Genomic DNA, 22,422 nt, shown 5'->3' with positions numbered 1-22,422 from the left:
AATTAATTGGACCCTGTGTGGCTGCACAGCTTTCTTACTTTCTTCTGTGTAACTGATTATTAGGTAGATGAGGGAGAAACCGGCCCAGATATGAGCGGACAATTAAAAGACTTGCTGACCCATAAGCAACTTCATTTTCCTATATCTCTCTTAGAAAATGTGACTAATTATGTCTAGGTTACCCTTGAACTAATGAAGAGGGGTTTTAAGAAGCATCTATGAGGTCAACTGACCTACTCATGGATCCCTTCCACAGAACAAAAGTAATCCTCGCAGAATGCGTTTCATTTAAATGGCATCAAAGGGCTGGGTCCTTCCCCTTCAGATACCTTCGGCTGTGTTTATCTCATAAATGGAAGGGTTTCCTCATAAATAGAGGAGCCTTTATGAGGTCAAGAAAGGTTCTGGTGACCACTCTGGATAGCTTTGTCTCACTCCTCCTGTCACCCTTTTTCTTTCTCCCCATCTGCGAAGGCTGAAGAGAAACAGTGCAAACTGATGAGCACAGTGAGCACAGAGCGAGATTACCAGACTTTATTTTGCATTAAAACAAGGAGCAGGATGTGTAGGTTCACTTTTTCTCCTCTTAGTTTTCCAGGTCTCCATGAAGCAGATTTTTCCTTTAAGCACTGGAATTGTGAAGCAACTTCTCAAAGATTTCTTGAGGGTAGCAACAGTTTTGTTGTTTGGTTGGTTGGATTTTTGTAAATAATCTAGAACATGAAGAGGCAGAAGATTGGAATCAGTGCCCTAAGGAGGGAGTAATTTTAAACAATTCTCAGCTTTCATGGTGCTGACTTTATACTTCTCTACAGTAGGCCTTCAAAAAGTAAATGGAAGGAAGTGGGAGAATATGAGCGGGTTGGTCCACCCACAAGAAAATCTGCTGCAACTTTCATGCCTGAATATTAATAAAACCCATATGGATCTAAAAAAAAAAAAAAGGCTAGTCTTTATTTATGAAATAATACAAATAAAGTTAACTTGGTCCTTCTAACATCTGTTGTCTCAACAGCGTGGTCTGGGAGGCTGCATGCTGTCTGCTCCACCGCTCAACATCAGAGGATCCTTCGGGAAGGGGAAGGATGGGAACGTCATTAACACTACATTCCTCCTGCTCTCTCCCAACATCCTGCTCGGTTTCCCTTCCCCACCTCAACCTGTAGGTTGAGATTTGAAAATAAAAGCAATTAATTCTGTCAATTACTATTTAAAAATGTAATTCAGAAGATGATAAGGCTAATGAGGTGACCATGGTCCAGAAGGTGAGAAAGTGTTGTTTTTAAAACTCTACACAGGAATACCTGAGATGTATTCTACTAATTAACCTCACCAATTGGAGGAAGATAACGATAAATTCAGTATTGGATTGAGTTTATGCCAGAAGAATGTCTTAAGCGGAGATCCAAAGCAGTTTATATCCTAGAGGGAGTTTATGTTGGGATACTGGCATCTTCTTCTGATCAGCTGAAGCACTGCAGTGTGAATCTTGCAGTGTTATTTTCTTTTCGTCCTGGCTGTTGGCTGCCCCAGGTTGAAGCCAGGAAGCGTGAGCTTCACTCTGTCGTACGCGTTCAAATCCTCAAGCATTCTCTGAGCAAGAAGTCTTAAAGCAGGTACCCACTGGAAGTTCAAAATGAAGATTAAAATCACAAATTCAATTTTTTTTTCATTTAATTGATGGGAACCTCACCAAAGAGCACTTAGCTTTACAGGCAATGGATGTTACTAGTAGTTTGCTTTGCGTTTATATTTCTGATTCTCTGAGGTTTATTTCCTAAGTCCTCTTTACCTTTTTCTTTCAGGAGAAAAATAGCCTTATCTAATCTAGAGCATGGAATTAGAGTTTGTCTATATTGGGAAGAGTCAAATAAATTAATGGAGATGATGCTGCTTCTCAGTTGTGCTGATTTATTTCTGTTGGAGGACTGGGCTTGGATTCTCGCACTCAAAATGTCATTTGTCTTTCAATTTTATCCGTCAGAATGCTCATAGTTAAATTAGAAAGAATGTGTCTGGTGGCAGTACAATGACTGATCTTCTCGTTCTTCAGAGATCCTTTGAGTTCATGAAGCCTGTCCTCCTCGTTCTCCATTGTGCCTGTTGGCAGAGGGTGTTCGGGAGAAGACTGTATGCTAGAGAAGATTTGAGTGGAGGGGGAACGGGTTGCTAGCAGGCGAGGATGATAGATTTAGAGACCAGGTGATCCAAGGCAGATTTCCAAGACAGCCTTAGCAAACTTGAGCTTAGTGTAAGGTAGATCTCAGGAGCCATAATTCCAGATCTGATGTAATGGTGATGCACGATTTTTCAGTTGTTCCTGTGAACAAAGGAGATGATGTTTGTTTGACTCTGGCTAAGAAGAAACTTAGGGCAGATAATATTTTCCACTCTTGAATATTACACACATGCACACAAAATAATTACAGTAATTAAGAAAAAAAAAAAACCAAACCTAAGCAACAAGCTTGAGAGAATGAAGATTAAAGAAGATTACAGTGCAGTTTCAATGTTTGGAGAGGATCTTTGCAGAATTCTGGCTACAAACATGGAAAAGCAAATGAATTAGGATGCAGAAGATTGTCACATGAGCAATAAACATGTTTTAATTTTTAGAACAGTCATGAGGCACTCTTTGCTTTACAGTCTGTTCTGCAGTTGTCTCAGTAAAAAGCATTTGTGGCTTTACAAAAAAATTCCTTTACTTTTCCTGAGGGCAGACTTAGTTTGGGAGCTCTCATTTTTTATTAGCAAAATGAATGCAATGAAGAAATGTTCTTCCATCTCTTACATCAGTATGCAGATCTTCTTAAAATAAATGTGCTTGTTCTTCAGCTTCTAGTAACTACTAGAGGGATAAACAGTAGCCCATGAAGTAGACTAGGAACGGTCAAGTCCAAAATAATAACGAAGATGATGATGTGATTGCTGTGCTCTAGGCTGTACCTCTTCATTTTTGTCTTGGCAAGCAAATAGGATGCCCTCTCCTCTGTTGGAAGGAGATCTCTGTTGCTGCTATGTTCATCTGGTAGCCAAGATGTTGCAGAAGAGGAACTGAAAAACAAATCTTTATTCTGCTGTCAAATGCTGTTTTAATACAGCAGAATGTCTGCTTTCTTTGCAGAGTTTCTGAATACTGAGTTGAGTTTTGATTTCTCACGGCAATGAAACTCAGGCAAGGCTTCTCTGTTTGGCTGTGTCCTGTTCCCCTTCCCAACAGTGTGTGAACGGGCCAGCCAGTTTGATCAAAATTTGATGAATAGAGATATTAACTGATGTGAAAGTAATTGGTTGAATAGCAGAGGGATTCTAATGATGCCGTTCACTAAGGGAGAAACTGCAGTGAGCTCTCTGCTGATCATACATCCGAGACACCCCGTAGGAGCTCGGTCTTTAGACATAACGCTAGAGAAAGCCAAGCTTTGCCAGTTCATCTGATAGGCATTTTAGATCTTTACTTTTGTTTGGATAAACTTGAGTGGAAACAATTATACAACCTTTTATGTGCCTCCCAGTTGTACAAAACTGTTGTTTAACCCTTCGTTCCACAAGGCTTTGTGCTTCTTGCAGTCAACTTCACTAGGAGACAGGATCTGCCCTGCAGACAAAATAAAAAAAAAAAAAAAAGCCTTGATACAGTTCAAAAGCTCTTTTTTTTTTTTTTTTCCTTTTTTTTTCCCCTTGCTTTCAAAAATTCAGTGCTGATATTCAGTAGTCTTTAAAGTCAGGCTGAAATTGAGCAATCAAAGTCATAGTCACAGTAGAAGAGTTGAATTTCTTTGGAGGCAAAATGCTGTTTCTTAGCTGAGGACCTTCGCCTGTCTGTTGTTAAAGGACTGTTGTTACAGTCAGAGGGGTGGTTTTTGTTTTTTTTTTTTTTTCTGGTATTTTAGGAAAATGGCCAGTGTTTCTATATGTTCTTAGTATAAACTGATGCATTCGTTTTTAAAAAATATTTTTTGTGTGTGTGTTTTCTTTGATAGCTGTTAGCATCAAAGGCCAGGTTGGATGGGGCTCTGAGCAACCTGATGTGGTTGGAGATGTCCCTGCTCCTTGCAGGGGGGTTGGACTGGGTGGGCTTTGAAGGTCCCTTCCAACCCAAACTGTTCTATGATTCTATGATCATTGCTTACACACTGAGTACTATGCAGATACTATCAGTGTATGTCAGCATATGCATCTTACATTACACAACAAGAATGAACGTTCCGGTTCCACCGTCCTAATTTCTGACAGATGTTCCTGACCTCAGTGAATGTTATAATCTGATTGGCATTACTTAAAATGGATTATTTTACAGAAATGGCACTCGGATCCCTACTTGATGAGCAGTATTTATAAAATGTTGCAAATACTTGGTACTAAGTATACTAGAGGCAAAAATACTTAATTATTCTTTTTTTTTTTTTTTTTTACTTTGTGCCTTGTCTTCTGCTTTTATCCCTGCCCCGTCACTTCCCCCCAGCTGAAGGTTTGGGGGTTCTAACTTTCTTCAGAGCACAGATTTTTATGCTTTTGGCTTTTTGCCAAAAAAGCAAAACTGATCATCTCATTTGAAAGGAGAGAATGAGCATTTGTCTGCTGGTTAGTTTTTACTATAACAAATAAAAATCCGCTAATTAAAAAAAATAATCCTGGTATCGAGGAAGCACTTGGCTTATTTTGAAAAATCTATACTCAGCAGTGCGAAATACTGGATGACTTCTAAAACTGAATTTAAAAATTCTCATGCTATGTGTAGTCCTTCTTCACCTTCATTTTGTAGCCTAATATTACAACAAGAAGGTGTGTCCTTGAGAATTATTATAATACTCGATTCATCAATAAAAACAGCTGTAACAAGCAGACAGTATCTCTTGACACTTGGGTTGATAATCTGTGTTGGTCTCATCTGTTAAAAGTATAAAGAAAAATGCGAATCCACACATTCTGTTTATGAGAATTCTCCTTGGTAATGTACTTACCAGTTGATATTTAAAGGCTGGGTTTTGTTTTCATGAATAAAACTTAATTTAGGCCCTACCATTTTTACGGCTTGATTTTTTTTTCAGCGTGTTTTCTGCAACATGCTTTATTTTATCAGGAGAAGCGCAGGCTTTTTTTTACACCAGAAAGCATAGACTAAACCAGTTGGAGGAGAACTGAAGAAGTGTCTGCAGCTTTCTGTTTTCTAACAAAACAAGACTGACTTGCTCAAGGTCACGAAGGAAGCCGGTGGCGGAGCTGGATGTGGAAACGCAGCTTTCCTGCGTCTGTGCATCTTCTGTAAACACACAAATACAGTAATTTGAGCTCTAAATATTACTGTAACATGTTTTGCTGTATTAGTGAAGGTAAATATAATCGACCTTGTTGCTGGAAGTGTTTGGCTGTGTAGAGAGCGCTTAGGGGCTTTGAAAACTTTATGGTGGGGGGGAGGAAGGCATCCAGGCATGTCTTCAGTTCCCTTTGGCTTTCTTCAGCCCCAGAAAGAGCTTTGTGCCTGCGCAGTGATGCAGAACATCTGATGGGCCTGCTTGTGCCCTAATCTCTCATTCTTTTTTTCTTTTTTTTTTTTTTTCTCCCCTCCTCCAGTGAGTATTTCTTCTCCTTTAAATACAGAAGAAAGCAATGCTTAAAAAAAGGCAGCAACTGTATTTATCAAGAGTTTTGACATACGCAACTGTACTTCTGCAGAGCCAGTGTATTGAGAAATGGAGATGGCAGGATTATAGGTAAAGATTGGTAATTAAACCTACGCTGTAGACGAGTGCGTGCTGCTACGAGTAGGCAGATAGGTGAAGTTGAAGGCTGCTCGCTTTAGATTAATTCCCGTTTGGTTATAGTCTTGGATAAGCCTTCTGCCTTACTGCCGAGCGCTGGGAGTGAGAAAAGATTACCACGGCACAGATAAAGAGCTTTAATGACCTACGTGTGAGTCTTGTTCCTGTTGATTTTTAATACATATTTTAGCTGAATCGGTTGTCTGTAATTTCTGTGAAACCTCTTGCTAGGAGTAAACTAAGTATTTTCTTTACTTCCATATACATGTGCTGCTTCAACGTGTGTTTATAAACATATATTTTTAAAATGTTTATACCCACTTTTTTTTTTTTAAGGAAAAAAAAAGTTGTAAGCAGTACACTGCTGCGAAGTTAAGAAAAATTGCGTGCAGTGTGACATTTATGGTGACCTTTGCCTTCTGGTAGGAGTATATAAAGCAGCCCTGTTTTTAGAGGAAGGTGGTAGTGAGTATTTACTGCCGTGGGCCGTGATATTTGCTCTTGATTGAAGGCAAAGGATCAGTACCAGAGTTTTGTCGTCAATAATCTTGTACCTGTGAAGTCAAGCAGGTGGTGATGTAGGGTCTAACCCCAGTTTCGGGAAGTTCTCGTGTACTTTAGACTGTAAAGTTGTTTTTTTTTTTTTTTCCAGTTCAGCTGTATGCAGGTGTAAAGTGTGTAAAGCCCCAATTTGGGTGCCGGGTGGGGGAGTGCGGTTTGGTGGAGCCGGGGCGATGCCGAGGGCCTGAGGCTGAAACCGCAGCGACAAAAAAAATAAATAAAAATGGCGGGGGGGGGGGGGGGGGGGGGGGGAGCACATCTCCAGACACGACCCGGGTCAGGCTTGATTTGCAGCTTAGCCGCTTTCAGAAGCGGCTGTCAGTTTGGTAAACAGGAGGCTGCCGGGTGAATTGAACAGAAGGGGGAGATTAGCATATTAATGTGGCGCTTGCTAATCGCCTCCCCGCCTCCCTCCCCGCCTCCCTCCCCTCCCGCACGAAGGCAGGAGGTGGGGGGACACCCGCGCTCACTCCGCCGCCTGCCTTCCCCCTGCTCGGCAGCTCGCCCCCGGCACAAGGATGGAGCGGCCTCTCCACCGCCGAGCCGGGAGAAGATGAGGCAGCGGCGCGGCCTCCCGCCCCCCGCCGCCACCGGAGCGCGCAGCCCCGGGCGCGCTGCGGGGCCGCGCCCCCGCTTCTCCCGCCGCCGCCAGGTGAAGCCCGCGCAGCGCGGCCGGGGAAGGTGACCGGTTGTTCCGCTCCCGCCCTGGGGATCGAGGACGTTCGAGCGGCTCCCAGCCTCCCTCTCCTGAATTGGGACATTGTGTGCCGGAGCCTGGCTGGAGTCTCTGTCCGGGGGTGTGTATGTGGCTGCTGGCGGTGGCCGGCCAGCAGGCCCCGGAGCGAGCAGGTGCGGTCTGTATGGAGAAAAGCGGCTGTAGCCCATTCCCGATATGCTGGGCTAAAGGTACACTGCCTTTTTAATTTTATTTTTTTTCTTCCCCTTACTGTTAACGTAATGGTTTCCTACCTGTGCATTTACAGGTTTTTTACTATCAAAGAAAAAAAGCAAAGCTAAAAAATAAAACATTTTTATTCCGGTCATGCTCTTGTAACACGAAGCAGTCCGCAGAATCTTTTATCTGACAGCTGTAATTTTTTTTTTTCCCTCTTTACTTTTCAGAATTATTTGAAGTGAAAGAGGGCTTGAGCTGTTTGGTTTTGACTTCCACTGATGTGAGGATCTGAGGGCTTTGCTCTCTGATCTTTGTACGTTTGAGACCAGGGCGAGCGTAATTCTGCTCTCGTTTCCCCTTGGAAGGAGCAGGTTTAAGCGGCTGATCCTAGGTAGCGTTTGCAGTGGAAGACTGACATCTTTTTACGTCTTCAAAGTTGCCACCCCTATTATTCACCACCCCCCCCCCCCCCCCCCCCAAAAAGAGACAATAACTAGCCACAAAGCATGCATTCATTACAGTGAGAGGGTTTGGCTTGAAATTGGGGCTTAGCAATAATTAGATGGAAATGTGAAACTCATTCACATGATTACATCCCAAGATATTGCTATTTTATTTACCCTGTTATCATCTAGAAGCTATTTGTACATTGATGTTGGTGGTGGGTGTGCGTGTGTAAAGATACAGTACAGGCTTAAAGCTCGAAATTCTATTAGCAGTCAAAGAATCAGATCTTCCTTAGATGGAAAACAACTGTAAAAGGTTGAGTGTTGCTGATTGTAAGCATAACTTTCCTCGTGTTCACTTTCATTTCAATATACTTTCTTTTTTGGAAGAGAAACTGGCAGTGAAGTATTGCGTCACCGTAATCTTGGATCACAAACAGAGGCAGTTACTTCAGAAGTTCAAGGGAAGTGTATCTGAACTGAGGAGTTGGTAGGCGAGCTGATGATTAATTGTCTTGGAAAAAATAACAGTAAGTTTATTTAGAATTTTTATTGTCTCATTATTTGGAGGAGACACAAAGGAACATTTAACACTTTGTCTTGCATGCTTGCTGTACCTTGCTGAACTGTTCAGGCTAAACTAGTGTTTGCCACACATTGACATATTGTAGTAGTGCATATAGCAGGAACAATTTAAAAAGAAGAGATTGTGGAACATGAACACCACATCCTGGTAACATTTCGTGAAGTTCAGAATCTGTAAATTCACTGGGGAATAATAGTTAGTAAAACAATTAGTAACAGTAGCTGGAAACGGAGCTAAAACAAAGCTGTGCTCTGCTTTTAGTAAAACTTGTTTACCAGGAAGGGGTAGTAGCGGTGCCTACTTGTGTGTCTCCTAAATTGCATAACGGATTAGACAAAATTGGGATTCATCTCCTTGGACTGTTGTGAGGGTCAGAATGGACGTACTTCCCAGAGCATAACTTTCAGAAGCAGAGAAGACACATCTTTTCAAAGAAAAATCAAGCTGTTACCATCTGTTGTTGGCTGGTTGGTATTGGGGATATCAGTTTTCTCCCCACTGCTCAGCACCAGAGGATGAGTGCAGCAGGGCTGGCTGCTTCTTGCGAGAGACGGCTGCACTGGGCCATGATAAAAGGTATTGATCCCCCCCCCCATCCACTAAAATTAATGAAAAATGATCCCTCCCTCTTCCCCCGGTTGTCTGTGAAGTATTCTTAGAACGTAACTTCAGGAAAGATTGCTTATCCAGCCTCCTCTGCCCCGAAATGGAGAACAGCCATGTAATCTCTTTTTATTCCTGCCGGGGGGGAGAAGGGGGACACCAGGAGTTGCATAAGAGGACAAAGGCACCAGCACCTTCGAGGCTGCCATTTGTGGTGATTTCTAGAAAAAGCTACATCTCGGCCTCCAAAAAAAATAGGACGGATGAGAAATAGCTTGTGCTATATTTGTCGTTGAATGGCAGCCATTCCTTAGTTGATGAGTGCTCCGTATACTGTTCGCCACCTTAACCTTAGGGATATGAAGCGGATCTGGCCTACTTTGATAAGGGCTGTGAGATATCTACAGTCAAAGAAAGGTAATGTATCAACGAGAGAAACGTTTAATTTGGATCGCTTTATTCTAGCCCTTTGGCTTTTCTGGTAAAGCTTCAGGTTACCTGCAGCAAAAATTGATAAAACCTTTAAAAGTATTTTATAATGTCTTAAAACGTGATCTTGTTGTACGTGTTTTATTATGTAGAACTTCTTTGTAAATGGTCTGTTTTCTCCTTGAGTGCGACAGATTAAGCTTTTGGTGTGATCTCATAGCAAACTTTAGTTCCTTGAAAATGCTTTGAAATATTTCAGTGAGCCTGTGTTCATATAGTGTGTGCTTCTACTTTTTTTTTTTATTAGTGTTCTTAAATCTAAAGTCTTCGCTTTTCTTAGTGATGCTCTGTGGTGACCTAGTTGCAGCCAATTCTGTGTGCTCTGTCTGTAGGACTGCATCAAAGAAAAAGATAATATTTGCTTTCTTTATAAAGTATCCATGTAACCTATATAGGATACAAGCCAGGTTTTACCTCCTGTTTATGCTAAAGTCAGTCCTAAAGTGATGGTACTGAACTCAGTCATTAGTCTGGACCTGTGTGCTCCAGAGTGGAGAATATTTTGATTGGCAAATGAAGAGAAAGCGTATATTTTGTTTACTGACATCTCTTCTCAGCAAGCAAGCCTGTATTACTTTAGTAGTGGTAGAAGGAAGAGATTTTTGGCTGCTTCCCTCCCCCCTTGTGAAGTAATTTGAAACTTAAAATCTCTAGTCTTGCGGAATAAACAGCCTCAAGCTTGGTTACAACTTTGGGGGATGCTGAGAAGGCAGTATTTGTCTTCCAGCTAAGCATTTGTGCCGGTATCATACAGGGATATTTTCTTTCTGACTGTAACAGTAGACTAGAGAGTACTTCAGTTGCCTTAAATTCCACCCGATTTTTCTTTTGACCTTTAGTAAGTGTACCAAAGCCAAATTGTACCAGTTTGTGCCAGATGCATGGTGATACTTTTGCTAGTGGTCTTTTTTCCAGAGTTTCACGTGGTGTGCCGTTTTAAGTTTACAAACTCACTTGGAGAAATGTACATGTGACAGTCAAGGATAGTTGGATAGCTGTGCTGTATAGCTGTAAATTATCCACGCCAAGAAGGAGGAAGTTTTTTTACTATCTTCCGTGAGAAAGCTCGACTTAATAATTTAAGAGAAAAAAAATTGACATAGTATTGCTAAGTGTATGTCATGTGAGTAGTGAGTGAAGGGCGGTCACAGTTCTTTAATTCAGCTGTTCAGACTAACATGAAAATATCTGTTCTGTCCTAAGATAATCAAGCTCAATTCAGTCCGAAACTTTGTCTTGATTTGAAAAAAAATATGAAAAAATTAAGCCAACCGTGTTGTGAAATTTATTTAATCAGCAGGGAAGGAGTTTTATCCTATTCATTGCAATCTGTTAACCTTGCAGTCTTTTTTTAAAGTGATAAGCAATTCCAAGTTAAATGTTTTTTTCTTCTGATGAATGTTGCTCTTTCAGAAGGTTCAGACGGGACCTGCTGGCGATCTGTTGAGTAAAAGCAAGATAGTAGGATATATAAAAGTTAAACGATGTTTCTCCTTTGTCTTCATCTTCTAAGTCTCTACTGTTTTGCTAACAAAAAAATTACTTAGATGATAATTTTCAGTCTAAGAGACTCTTAGATTTTTAGGTGGTCGGTAATAACAGAAGGGACACAGTGGTAGAAACAGAGTAAGGTAACTTGCTGGTACCATGAAGGTAGGCAGGTAAATAGTCTCTAAAACAACATTTCTTACTTTTTTTTTGACACAGACACTGTATACATAACAGAAATATAATGGCTGTTAGCATGAGCGTTCTGCTGCATCTTTGTGAGATTCGGTTGAGGTGACTGGAGGGAACACCCACTCTTGCACTTGGTGCAGATCTGTAGGTGTAGTCTGGGAATGCTGTGAAGTGCTTTTCCCTTGGTTTCTGAGGGCACAACAACTGGGAGGAGAATCTAATCTGTCATTTGACAGTCTGGTCTTGACTTACTACATTGCAGCTGACGTGATGCATCAGCCATTTCCTTCCAAACATACATCTGTCTAAACTTTTGTTAAACTTTATTAAGTTAGTGCCATCTTAAGGTGTGAGATTTGCAAACTCTTAAAGCATCTGTAATTTCAATTAATCTGTGCCTGTTTTCTTGTTGGAAATCTTTTTAGAAAAAAGAAAAATATCGTTAATCTCATCAAACAAATGATTTTCAAAGGCAGTTTAAAAACAATTCCTGAAATGCCTGTGTATATTTAAAAGTGGAGAATAGGGGAGTCTCTTTCCTTCAGTGTTACAGAACAGCAAGCAGCAGCATTGATATTCTCCAAAATGTCTAGGAAATATGCAGATATGAGAGAACCGATGTGTTTCCATCGGGGTGATTTGTTTCTTATTCAGAGACTACTGGAATAGAAGATGGAGCTTGAGATATTTTTACAAAAAAAGGAAAGCGATTGTTCTGAGCGCTGGGGGAGCATTGGGTGTTCCCTGTGTAATGGAGATGTGTGATCTTATCAAATGTAGCACCTGGTAATGAACCAGTGAACTGGCATGGAATTAGGTTCTGAGCTGCCTGGGAAAAACTAAGACTTAGGCAAGGAAATGAAATGTTTTAAATATCCTTTTGAAGATGCGTTAGGAAGAGGCTGAAGAGCAAAGTCTGGAAGTCAGCATTTAAGAGAATGGTGCATTGACTGAAGCGGTGCATTTTTGCTGAAAGGTTAAACATTTTGTGGCCTTAACAGCTTTCTTATTCAGTTTATATTTGAAATTTTTTATCGCAAGTCACCTTGTGTGTGTATATATTTATTTTTTTTTTATGTGACAGATGTATATACATGTGCTTGTGCACACCCATGCAGACTCAGCATCATTTTCCTTATGCAGTTAGCCTGACAACAATTGCAGTATTTTGAAATTAGCATCCTTAGGTATCAAAGATTATCTCTTACCTGGTTTTGATACGTTTTTAGTGAACAATTCATTGGAGAACTGATCTTCTCGCACAGCTTTTGTTGGAAGGACTGTTGTAAGGAAAGAAGCTTTTCTGATTGATGCTGCGTTTGTAAGGAATAGATCAGCTTGTCTCAATCCTTCCACTTGCTGAAGTGTTCCTTGAAGGGAATAGTTGCAAACTCATGTCTTGTAAAAATTTTGGTGTGTCAGCAAAGAGCGTGTAGTTTTCGTTAATTATTAATCCGAAAAAAAACCCAACCCTCACTAGCATCCTCGAATTCATGACCTGATACGGATTTGTTCATGGTAATTATTAAAATCTAGAGACATCTTAAATCACGTTATAGTAGGCAAGACCATACAAGCTACTGAATTCTATAAACTATCACAGCAAAGAAAAAACATTTACAAAGACATTTCCTTATGTCTGTCCTATTAAAACAAGCCTAAGTACAGCACATCGTAAATGCATTTGATTATAGCTGTTACAAAAAAATATTGTAGCATTCATGAAGATTTAATAATCTTGCAAAATAAATGAGATCACTGCAGTATCTACAGTTGAACCCATGTTGAGAATTAATGCTGCCAGTTTTTTCCTGACGGGTTGTAAAGGACGGGGGTTGCTGAGGTTACGGGGTTAACTGGTGGTTGCCCAGCACTTGATGCGACGCTTTATTTACTGGCATATGGGAAGAGGGTTGGATTTTCCTTTTCTGATATTGAATGTAGCTTAGCAAAGATGTTTTGAAAAGTATTTTTGAGTGGAATTCAATCCTGCTGAATCATTTCATTGAAAATAATCTGTAAACAAACTCTTTTTTTTTTTTTTTTTTTTTTTTATTTGATAACCAAGGTTTGTTTCTTAGCCTGAGGAGAGACTGCTTATTACTTCTCCCCAGCACCATCACTACTTTACATCGCTGCTTCCCGTGGCAGGTATTTCACATCTGTAAAACGAAGCACTAAGAGCTTGGTTTGTCTTTTTTTTTTTTATTTAAATCAGACTCACTCTGTGAATTAGGTATTGTCCCTTTCTTTATTGAGGGAATTTCTAAGGAAGAGCAGCTTTTTCCATGGCCTAAGTCTCCTGTCTGGAGTAAGTACAGGAAGGAAATCAGTGTGTGACCTTCGGTTCTGCCGTTGCTTCATGCAACTGCTCACAGAAACTGGAAGCACTTCAGTGAAGAGCTGTAGAGGGTGCGATGAAGAGCATAATAAACTGAAATGTGGCATTTTGAGACTGAAAGCCAAACTTTGACTTCCGTTTGACTTTCCGTGCTGTAGAACTAAAAGTTTCTTTTTGCCAGAGGAAGTTTAATTGTTGTAGCTTCTCCTCAGCGTCCAGTGTTTGATGGTTTGTCTTACGTTAGCTGAGTGGGCCCTCAGGGATGTGGCAGTTTCCCTTCAGAATTGGGAGCGGTATGGATACGGTAATTTTAAACGTGTCCAAAACAGTGCTGGAAAGCTTTTGCTTCCCAACTTTGTAGAAGATGCAGAACATCTTCACTGTTGTGTGCCTTACAGTATGTGACACCCTGGGTTTTCTGACTAATGGTTAAAGAATAGTAGTGCCTTCCTTTCCTTGCGTGCTTTTTTTCTAGTTCCTGTAAGAATTTGGCCTAAGCCAGTTTTACTTAAAATTGTCAGTAAAACCGGACTTTTCTTCGTTTGAATGATACTACTTGTTGATGAAGCTAGACTAAGTACTTTATTGCCAGCATTTGATTGTGGATTCCCGTACTGTGGTTGCGTTTTCTCCTTTAATAATCGTATAAAGGTTAGTGGAGCAGGGGACTTCCTCATCGCAAGTAGTTGCAGGGTGAGTAGTGATCTGCAGTCCTGTTAAATCTTTATTTCTAGGGAGGAGGATGGGAAGGAACTGGGTGTATTCCTGAAGTTTCTCAGCTGGTTTCTGAAGTTGAGGGGCAATAAGATTTAAGCTCTTCCCACTGACTTTCTGCTGTTACATTTGCAACTGGGCAGTGATCTGTTGTCCTTGCTTGTATGGGGAGATACCGGCAGGAATCGTATTCCTGAAATCTTAGTGTGTTCAGCTCAAAGGGGGTTTTGTCTGGTCTGTGACATGATGGTTGGTCAAGATAAACTGAAGTATTGCAACAAAGATACTTTAGAGTAGAGCAGCCTTTTCAGTGTGATCATAGCGGCTGATTCCCATACAGCAACTTGCGTTGCCAGCCGACTTGAACAGCAGCTTTTTGTCCATTCAGGTGTTTGATTGCAACAGTCTTGAATCATCCTGGCAGAATGAGAAGGCTGGCTTAAAAAAAAGTCTCTGATTTAGGGTTGTACCTGTCAAAATGGAAGCATAGGTGTGCTGTAAGTCTCCATCCCAGCCCTTCACCAGAGGGTAAAGGTGCCGCTCGGGTGGCAGGGAGTTGCGTATCTGTTCCTCGCCCAAGGGTGCTGGCAGCGCAGTGCTAACTGGTAAGCTGTCTGGTGTGCTGCTTTTATTGTGCCAGTGGCAAAGGAATCGGTGATTCACACCCTCGCGTGTGCAGCGCCCTCTGGCACGGAGGTGGCGTGGGCAGGCAGCAGTGGTGCCTGTCAGCTCAGCGTGTTAAAGTTTTATCGGCCAGCTGTAGATTTTAGCAGTAGGTAGACTTTTCTGTATGTGTTTCTAAATCTTTGCTTTCTACTATTACGTTTTTTTTTCTACTCCAGTTGTAATGGGAGGACTTACTGCCTGGAGTCTTCTTACACACAGGTAGGAGAATGTCTTTGCACTGTTCTGTTCTGCCCATGAAATGGAGATTTGCACCTTCGTACTTCTGCTGCTAAGTTCCTTCAGCCGCATTGCTTTTACTTTTCTATTTTTTATAGAAATACACACGCTGTTTTATAGAGTATAATATCAAGTGTGGTTTTTACATACATACATATATGTATGTATATATATATAAAATTCATATAAATGAAATAAATTGATACAAAATATAATCAGTGCTTGGAAAGGAAAGTGTCCATTACTTGTTCTTTCTTCCAGAGTAATTTTTGGGAGTTGTGTAGGTTCTGGTTTGATCTGGGACTGAACAAACTTCTTTCTGGTTTTGGATGCACTGATCTGTTTTTACTGAGACAAGCTGTGCGACCTGCATTGGCCAGTGGTGTTGGACGTGATGTCTGAAGTACCGAGTTAGCACATCTAGACATAATTTAAATAGATTTTGTCGATCTGGAGGCGCAGTAAGAATTCATTTGGAATATTGACTGTCATCTGTCACATCTCACTTATTTTCACAACTCTGGATGTGATATGTTTGTACGGTTTAAGTACGCTGTACCTCCATGGTGAAAAACAAGATATTACAGTTGGAACAGCAGCACTTGCTATGGCTGTGGCTACCTAATAATTTCTGTAGTAAACCCTCCTTTGGGTCGTTTTCTGAACTCGGAATTTTCAAAATTCTAATTGTTGGTGCTGAAATTACACTCTGGAATCTTTCTGTTCCAAAATTGCTTATTTCCCAAAATTGGAAGGGGAAGTAGTTCATGCTGTTTCTGTGTCCAATTTGTTCTGCGAGGGAAGAAGGACCAGCATATAAAAGAAATTATTCTCTAACTTAACCTTTTGTTTTTATGTTTCCTGGTTAGACGCTAGTTAGAAAGCGGTTTTGGTTGCTGAATGTTGACTGGGAAGTCGCAATAGATTTGAGAAAGTTGACGCTGCAGTGCAGAGCAGTGATGAAAATAGCTGTAAGCATCTGCTCCGTACTTGTTGCAGGGCATTAGTTCAACAATTTAAAGAAAAGCGTAGCAGCTTCCTTAAAGAGGAGTGAGGAAAGAGAAAGAAGTATCGTTAAGCGCTTCTGTAAAGCTGTGTCGCTAGGCACGAGCATCGTTTAACTGGTGGATGTCATATACTGGGATAAGCCTGTGCACAGCCTCAGCCTGATGTGTGACACCCAGCTCACTTCTGTTTGGAGAAAATGCTGAAGTAGAGAATTGCTCTTCTGAAACATTCATGGTTTAGCAAGTAAAGACAAAGCAAAAATGGTGAGTATCTGTTGATCACCAGCCCAGTGTGAAGTTCTTTAAAATCTGATGGCTGCTTACTGAGCTGATAGAAATGAATTTGAGAACTTGTTACACAGAAAGTTTGCAGTAATTGAAATACGTGATTTATTTTTTTTAAACTAGTGTTTATCCAGCATAGAAAAGCAACGGCAGATACTCATTTCTGGTTAATCTAGCTTTATCTCCACCTCTGTTAAAATCACAGTTCAGCCAAAATAAAATAAACCAGGATGGGCTTAAGAGTCTCAGGAACAAGTGACATTGATCAAAAAGGGGAAAACACCCATATTGGAAGCTACACGTTTGAAACTGGTTATGAGATGAGATCATACTTGGGTACGTATTTATGAACACAGAAGATGCTTCCCATTCAGAGGTTCCCAAAATACGAACTTAGGGATGTTTACATTCAGGATCTCAAGTTTCTTTATGCATTTGCATAGCTGTGATGGCTTGTGCATCTTTAGGAGAATGAGAAATTAAGCCAGCTTTGAAACTTGCGCTTGCATCTCTTCTACCTTTCTTCAGCACGATACCAGGCGATTCAGAGAAGTTTAGTGTGAACACGCCATATTTGAAAATGTAAAAACAAGAGGGCAGACCAGAAGTAGAAAACCAAACCTCAACTTAAAGTAGTTTTACTTATCTCTTAAGTGTGCTTGCCCATAGCATGTGGATCTACACAAGGTGTTGATATACTATAATGGTTTATTTTAAAGCTTTTTTTAAAGAATCAGTCACTGATGCCTTAAACCAGTCAGTATTTTCCTGCTCAGTGATAGGAACATAAACAAGAAGGTGAGTAAACTTCAGTTCTTTTGAGTAACGCAGCATTTGGGGGAGTGGGAGCCATTCCCTTTCACCTGGGTGTGGCAATTACAATGAATTTTAGTTTTGTTTCTGTCTCTGTGGTGTACATGATGCTTCAGCCCTGGAGTCATCGTATGAAGCAGGAGTTCATCTGTAACTTCTTATAAGTTATTACCAGAAAGTTCTTAGAGGGAACATTTTTCCTTTTTAGACGACTTTCCTTGCTCTTTATGTCCAGTCTACGCTGAGGTTATTAATATTGCTCCAGTTCTGTTGGAAATGGAAGTAAAAATGCTTTCTTGTACCTTTCCTCCAATGGGAAAAATATTTCTGGGAGCAGGCAGTAGATGGGACGTACGCTTCTGTTCTTGCAAGGACACTCAGCCTACTGTAATGCAATGAAGTTGCTCGTAAAATGTGTCCTTTGCGACCGCCTGCGCAGTTTTTTGCAGGTTTGTAGGGCCAGGTCTTTTCAGGAGTTGAATGCTTCCTCCTTCCTTATCCATGTGCACGTACTCCAGTGCTTATCGCCTGAACATAAATATACTTGGCCATTCACATTTGGCGTTCTCCTGGAAATCCGTAGGTGTGACCTGTGGATTAAGGCCATAATGAAGAAGGGTGGATCCCGAACGCTTTAGGTTGTTGATTTGTTAATTACAGCCTATATTTTCTTTGACCTCGGTGGTACAGTGTAATTTGGCACTGAATTTCTCGATGGACTGTTATTTCTGGCTTTGATTACTGCTTCTTTGTGTTCTTTCCCTTTTCCTCTCCCTCCTTTCAGGCGACAGAGATGCTGTTTGTTTTATCGCTGTGAACTGTTTTGTTTAGCATGTAAGAGTAGATTATATAAATGTTATAATAACTTGATTTATAAGTTCAGAGCTTTCTTTCAAAACAACGTGTTCTTAGGAGTATTCCTAAAGTAGTTTGTCATATCTCTCTTTGATCTTAATTTTGTTTCATTAAACCAACCAAACAAGGAATTTAAGCTTCTCCTGCAAAATGTCATGGAAGAAATGACAAACCCTATCCAAAATAATTTCTTTGTAAATACCCTTTACTGGTATATACCTTTTGTTAAATGCCTTCTAAACCAAAATAAAATCTCTTAAATCTGTAAGTTGAAGGTGGAATACATGCTGTGCAGCAACATATTCTCTTTTTAAAATTATACTCTGAATGAAAAAATCCAGTTCTAAAATTATGTCTTACATCTGGAAAACGAGAAATAAAGCATTTTATTTTTTTTTTTCCCCTGTACATTTTTATCTGATTTATAAAAGGAACAAATTTTAGTTTCATGGTTTTTTTAATGTTAAGTATTTCACAAGTCAGAGAAAATTAAGCAACCAAAGGCAGGCACACCAGTGAAATACTAAAAAAAAAAAAAAAATTGCTTTTCTCCTTTAAAATGACACAATTGCTATGTGCAAGGGAAAATGAGTAAAAGATGTTTTTAACAAATAGCCTAGTACATCATAAATGTAAAATAAGTAGAAAGTGAAACGTGTTTTTGTTGAGTTTCGGTATCGGCTGTCCTCGTCTCTGAAATCTTTGAGCTGCAAGTTTCTTCTGGTTAATTTAAAAAAAGAAGAATCTCCAGTTGTCCACTTACAAAAATACTGAGCACAGACTGGGGAGGAGGAAAGTCTTCCACAGTACACGTTCACCTGAGAAACCTCAACTCCAATGAAGAAATCTTGAAAGAAATGAAGTTTTCTGACCTTAAGCAAGAGCATGGTGGGGGGCAGTTAAAGTGAGGGAGGGAATGGGGGAAGGCTGTGCTGCCACTTCTGCAGGGAAGAAGCTGCCAGTGGCTGTTCCTGGAAGGTTTGAGGTTTTTTTTTATTTTCTTACAGCAACACCCTTTTCATGTGTATTTCACTTTGGCCGTGAAGTGCAGCAGTGAAACAGTCTGTGCAGCTGAAGTTCTTGCTGTGAAAAATATGGGTTTTTTTTCCCAAAAAGTGTGGAACGGAGATCTCTGTCCTGACATCTTAAATGAGGAATTAGTGTTGTACGTTAATGAATCAAAATTTACTCTTCTTAAAACTTTCTAAATATGTAATCTTACAGTAAGTGAAAGGTGATTACTTGGGAGTGTTTTAGGGAGATAGTGGGTTTTTGTTGGTTGGGTTTTTTTTGTTTTTGTTTTTTTTTTTCATCTGAAGGAATAGAGTAAGCCACAACGTCTCATCAAGTATGCTGCTCCGCTCCCGCTTGTATTAGCGAAATATTCCTCTAGTCACTCTTTAAAATGGGAAAACTCGTTTCCTTCTGGAGTGTGAAAATAATCTACAGCTTATTTCTTTCGAGCAAATCTTATTAACTCTTAATGTCTCAAATTTGACATTTATGTAGAAGGAATGTTTGGACTACCTCTCCCAAACCCAGCTGGAGAGCAGTGTGTACCCTGTGTCCCACAAGGACAGTTCCTTCGTGTCCAGATGGATCAAATATGCTCTCAAAGCCCGACCAACTCTGGTTTATGCTCTTTGCTTCTCTCGTCACCTCTTTTTGGTGTCCGTCATTCCTCCGAGTAGTGTTGTCTTTGACAGAAGTGTGTAGCTGCTTTTTTGAAGTGAGCTTTTCTCTTTGAATGCTTGTCGTCTGTGAAGCTCACCTCGCTTGTTCAGTGAAATATTCTGCTGCTGATTAAAATATCACGGAATCATGTTTCAGACAAATGCTGAGCATCTTTAAAAACCATACTTTGACATTTACAAAATACTGGGGAATAATTAGAGGTTAGGTGTGCGTGTGCTGCCAGGCACATTTCAAATTAACCTTTTTCCTTTGCGCTTCAGTGTAGTTACTTGTTCTACGATATTTTCAAATAGGCTCTGGCCAGAAAGTTACTTTTAACAGGTAATGTGGTGCTTCTACCACCTCTTTAAATTGCTGATTGCTTGCTTTGTTGGTTTTGGTGCAAATTACAGGTGCTCATCGCCATCTGCCTTGTATCAGATTCAAACAAGCTCTCCTTGTCTGTCCTGCTCCCCAGGAATTTTATCAGCTTCTGCCCATGTCCAAATTACTGGAATTAAGAATTTCATTGGTAAGAATGTATCAGATGATAAAACTTGCTCTAGTATCAGAACTACTGTTTAATCTGTCAGTAAACACCCTGCTCCTAAAAGAACTGAGATTGCAATTGTTTTGAGTAGACTAGGTAACTGGAGATGGGGGTTTTCTCCCCCACTTTCAGACAGCCTTCTGGACCTTCAGCTCATGGACTCTCTCATCTGAACCCAAAGTTGGGAGATGCCTCAATTTTGATAATGAAAGTTTCTAGAGAGACCAAGTTCTGATACACTTTTGCAAATGTGTTCAGTATTTCACAAATATGCTTTCCATAATACCGTCAAAGTGCATGTTGCAAAACATAGCATCAGATTGATTGATTTTTTTTTTATTATTATTTATTTTTTTTAAAGGGATAATTGTGTCTCAGAAGAACATTGGGTACTAGAGCAGCCATAGCTGTCCAATTTACAATCTCTTCAAACGGGGAAATGACTACAAGATAAATTTTTGTGCTGCCCCACTGTCAGGAAACACAGCAATAATCTTAAATTAATGATAAGCAATTAAAGTATGCCTGATGTCTCACATTTAGTCTATTATATACAATTGTTTTACAGCTGTTACAGAAACAAAGCTTTAAAGTTCAGAAAAACCCCCCATCAAACCAACAACTTTAGTTTTCATTATTAAGATGTAACAAGTGAGTCATCTGCAGTTTCTGGTCTTTTTTTTTATTTAGTATGCAGGGTAAGGAGCAGAGATGACATGGGTCTGTCGGTGACCTAAAGAACCACTCATCTTTATCATTAATGAGAGTTAACGTAGGAGCTTTGTGGATCAGCAAGATCCTCTGTGGTGAAGCTGGATTCTCATTTTTTAACCTGCTGCTGGACACCCTAAAAGTTCAGTCACTCTGCCTTGAAGGTTTTACTTGTTTTACTCAGCAGCTCCTCCCTATTCCATCTTCATGTTTGTTCCTTCTTTTCTCCACTCTGACACTTTCTGGATATTTTTCTGTGCAATTTCAATGCATTGCTGTTAAAGATTTGCGATCTCTTTCAAATCTGCCCATTTAGTTGGTCAGTGTTGTCTGAGTACCAGCTAATAGTTGATAAATGGCTTTAAAGGAAGAGGAAAAATTAAGGTTGAATTTGAAAATGACGCTTCAGTTTTTAGTATTGGTCTTTAAACCAAATTTATTTTTATCTTTAATCATTACAGTGGAAGAGTTCCTCTTCCTCTCCTACCAGTGCTCTGTCCTCCCTCCTTCTCCCTCATGCCCTCCCTTTGCCCAGGTATTGAAAAATCACTAAATGCTGTTTAATAGTTTTGGTGTTGGCTCAAGGCTGTCAGATTTGGACTGCAAAAATGATTCGTGCAGCTGTACTGAAAAAAAGCACTTTCACCAAGAACAACCTCACTCGTTTCTCCAGCCCTTTTGTGAGTGCAGAGGAAGATGGTTTCTGTCTCCCATTGATGTTCTGTCTCCCCCCACCCAAGATGCAGTCCACGAAGAGCGGTGAGGCAGCTTGTAGCTGCCAAAAATGGGAAGCCTCCCTACTACTGGCCGTGTGCTTTTGCTGTTTGCTTTGTGCTGGCTCCAGAGCTTTCTAGAGCCTTTCTGAGTCACTTCACCTCATTTAAATGGACCTCCCTGCAAAAAAAAAAAACAAAAAACAAACAAAACCAAACCAAACCCCTCCCAAAATCAGAAAAAAGAAGCCTGAACTGATTTCTTCTAATAAGTAAAAGCAGCTGAAAAACTGTTTTAAGAAGCAGCAGAAGGCCACAGAAGGGAAGCAAGGGCTGCGTGGTGAGGAAATGCTTGGCAGAGAGGAAACGGGTAGCAAGCTCCGCAGCTTGGGCAGCAGCAGGGACAAGTTGGTTCAGGAGCCTGTGGTGACAACTTACTTGCCTTTGAAAGATTAACTCAAAACCTCTGTACAAATATATTCTTCAGAAATAATCATATGTCAGCTCTGTTGTCTGTAGCTTCTTACAGAGGCTGATCTCAAATCCGGAGTTGGATACTTTTAGAGATATTTGAACATTAAACTATACATGAGAACTTGAACTGTGTGCAAGAAGATATTTGACATTTTCTAAAAAAGCTTTTGAAAATATTGCATGAGTGATGGGCCATCTTTAATTTATTTTTTTTAAACATATGAACCCTTAGCAGGATCAGATTATACAGTGTAGACTTTTCTGATGCATTCATAGATGTGTGGTTTTTTTTCTAGGATTGTTTAATTTTCTAATTTATTCTGTGCAAGAAAATTGTCAAAATGTTATTTGACTTCTTTA

The 22,422-nt window shown here is 40.2% G+C and overlaps 2 protein-coding genes across 6 annotated transcripts in view; both read left to right on the top strand.

Annotated features, from left to right (window-relative positions):
- Nucleotides 1-1,203, top strand: part of LOC147601862 (uncharacterized) — a 55,294-nt gene extending 54,091 nt beyond the window's left edge. The window contains exon 3 of the mRNA XM_086741503.1: nucleotides 1,016-1,203. Coding sequence (XP_086597629.1) covers nucleotides 1,016-1,171 — 156 coding nt within the window. The 3' untranslated portion in view covers nucleotides 1,172-1,203. The remainder of the gene's footprint in view (nucleotides 1-1,015) is intronic.
- The window catches only part of PTK2 (protein tyrosine kinase 2), a 211,110-nt gene that overhangs the window by 48,060 nt on the left and 140,628 nt on the right, over nucleotides 1-22,422 (top strand). Inside the window, exon 1 of one of the 5 annotated variants that reach the window (XM_086741324.1) lies at nucleotides 6,690-7,229. The exons of 1 other annotated variant lie outside the window; for it this stretch is intronic. In XM_086741324.1, the coding sequence (XP_086597450.1) occupies nucleotides 7,127-7,229 (103 nt within the window). In that variant the 5' untranslated portion in view covers nucleotides 6,690-7,126. Of the gene's footprint in view, nucleotides 1-6,689; nucleotides 7,230-22,422 lie in introns of those variants that run through there. 3 more of the 5 variants (XM_086741326.1, XM_086741325.1, XM_086741327.1) reach the window with 3 other exon arrangements.

The sequence above is a fragment of the Chlamydotis macqueenii genome, chromosome 2 (genome assembly GCF_036417535.1).
Source record: "Chlamydotis macqueenii isolate bChlMac1 chromosome 2, bChlMac1.mat, whole genome shotgun sequence".
In the NCBI taxonomy this organism is placed as follows: Eukaryota; Metazoa; Chordata; class Aves; order Otidiformes; family Otididae; genus Chlamydotis; species Chlamydotis macqueenii.
The sequence above is the reverse complement of the archived record's forward strand: the minus strand, read 5'-3'. Positions and strand labels throughout refer to the sequence as shown.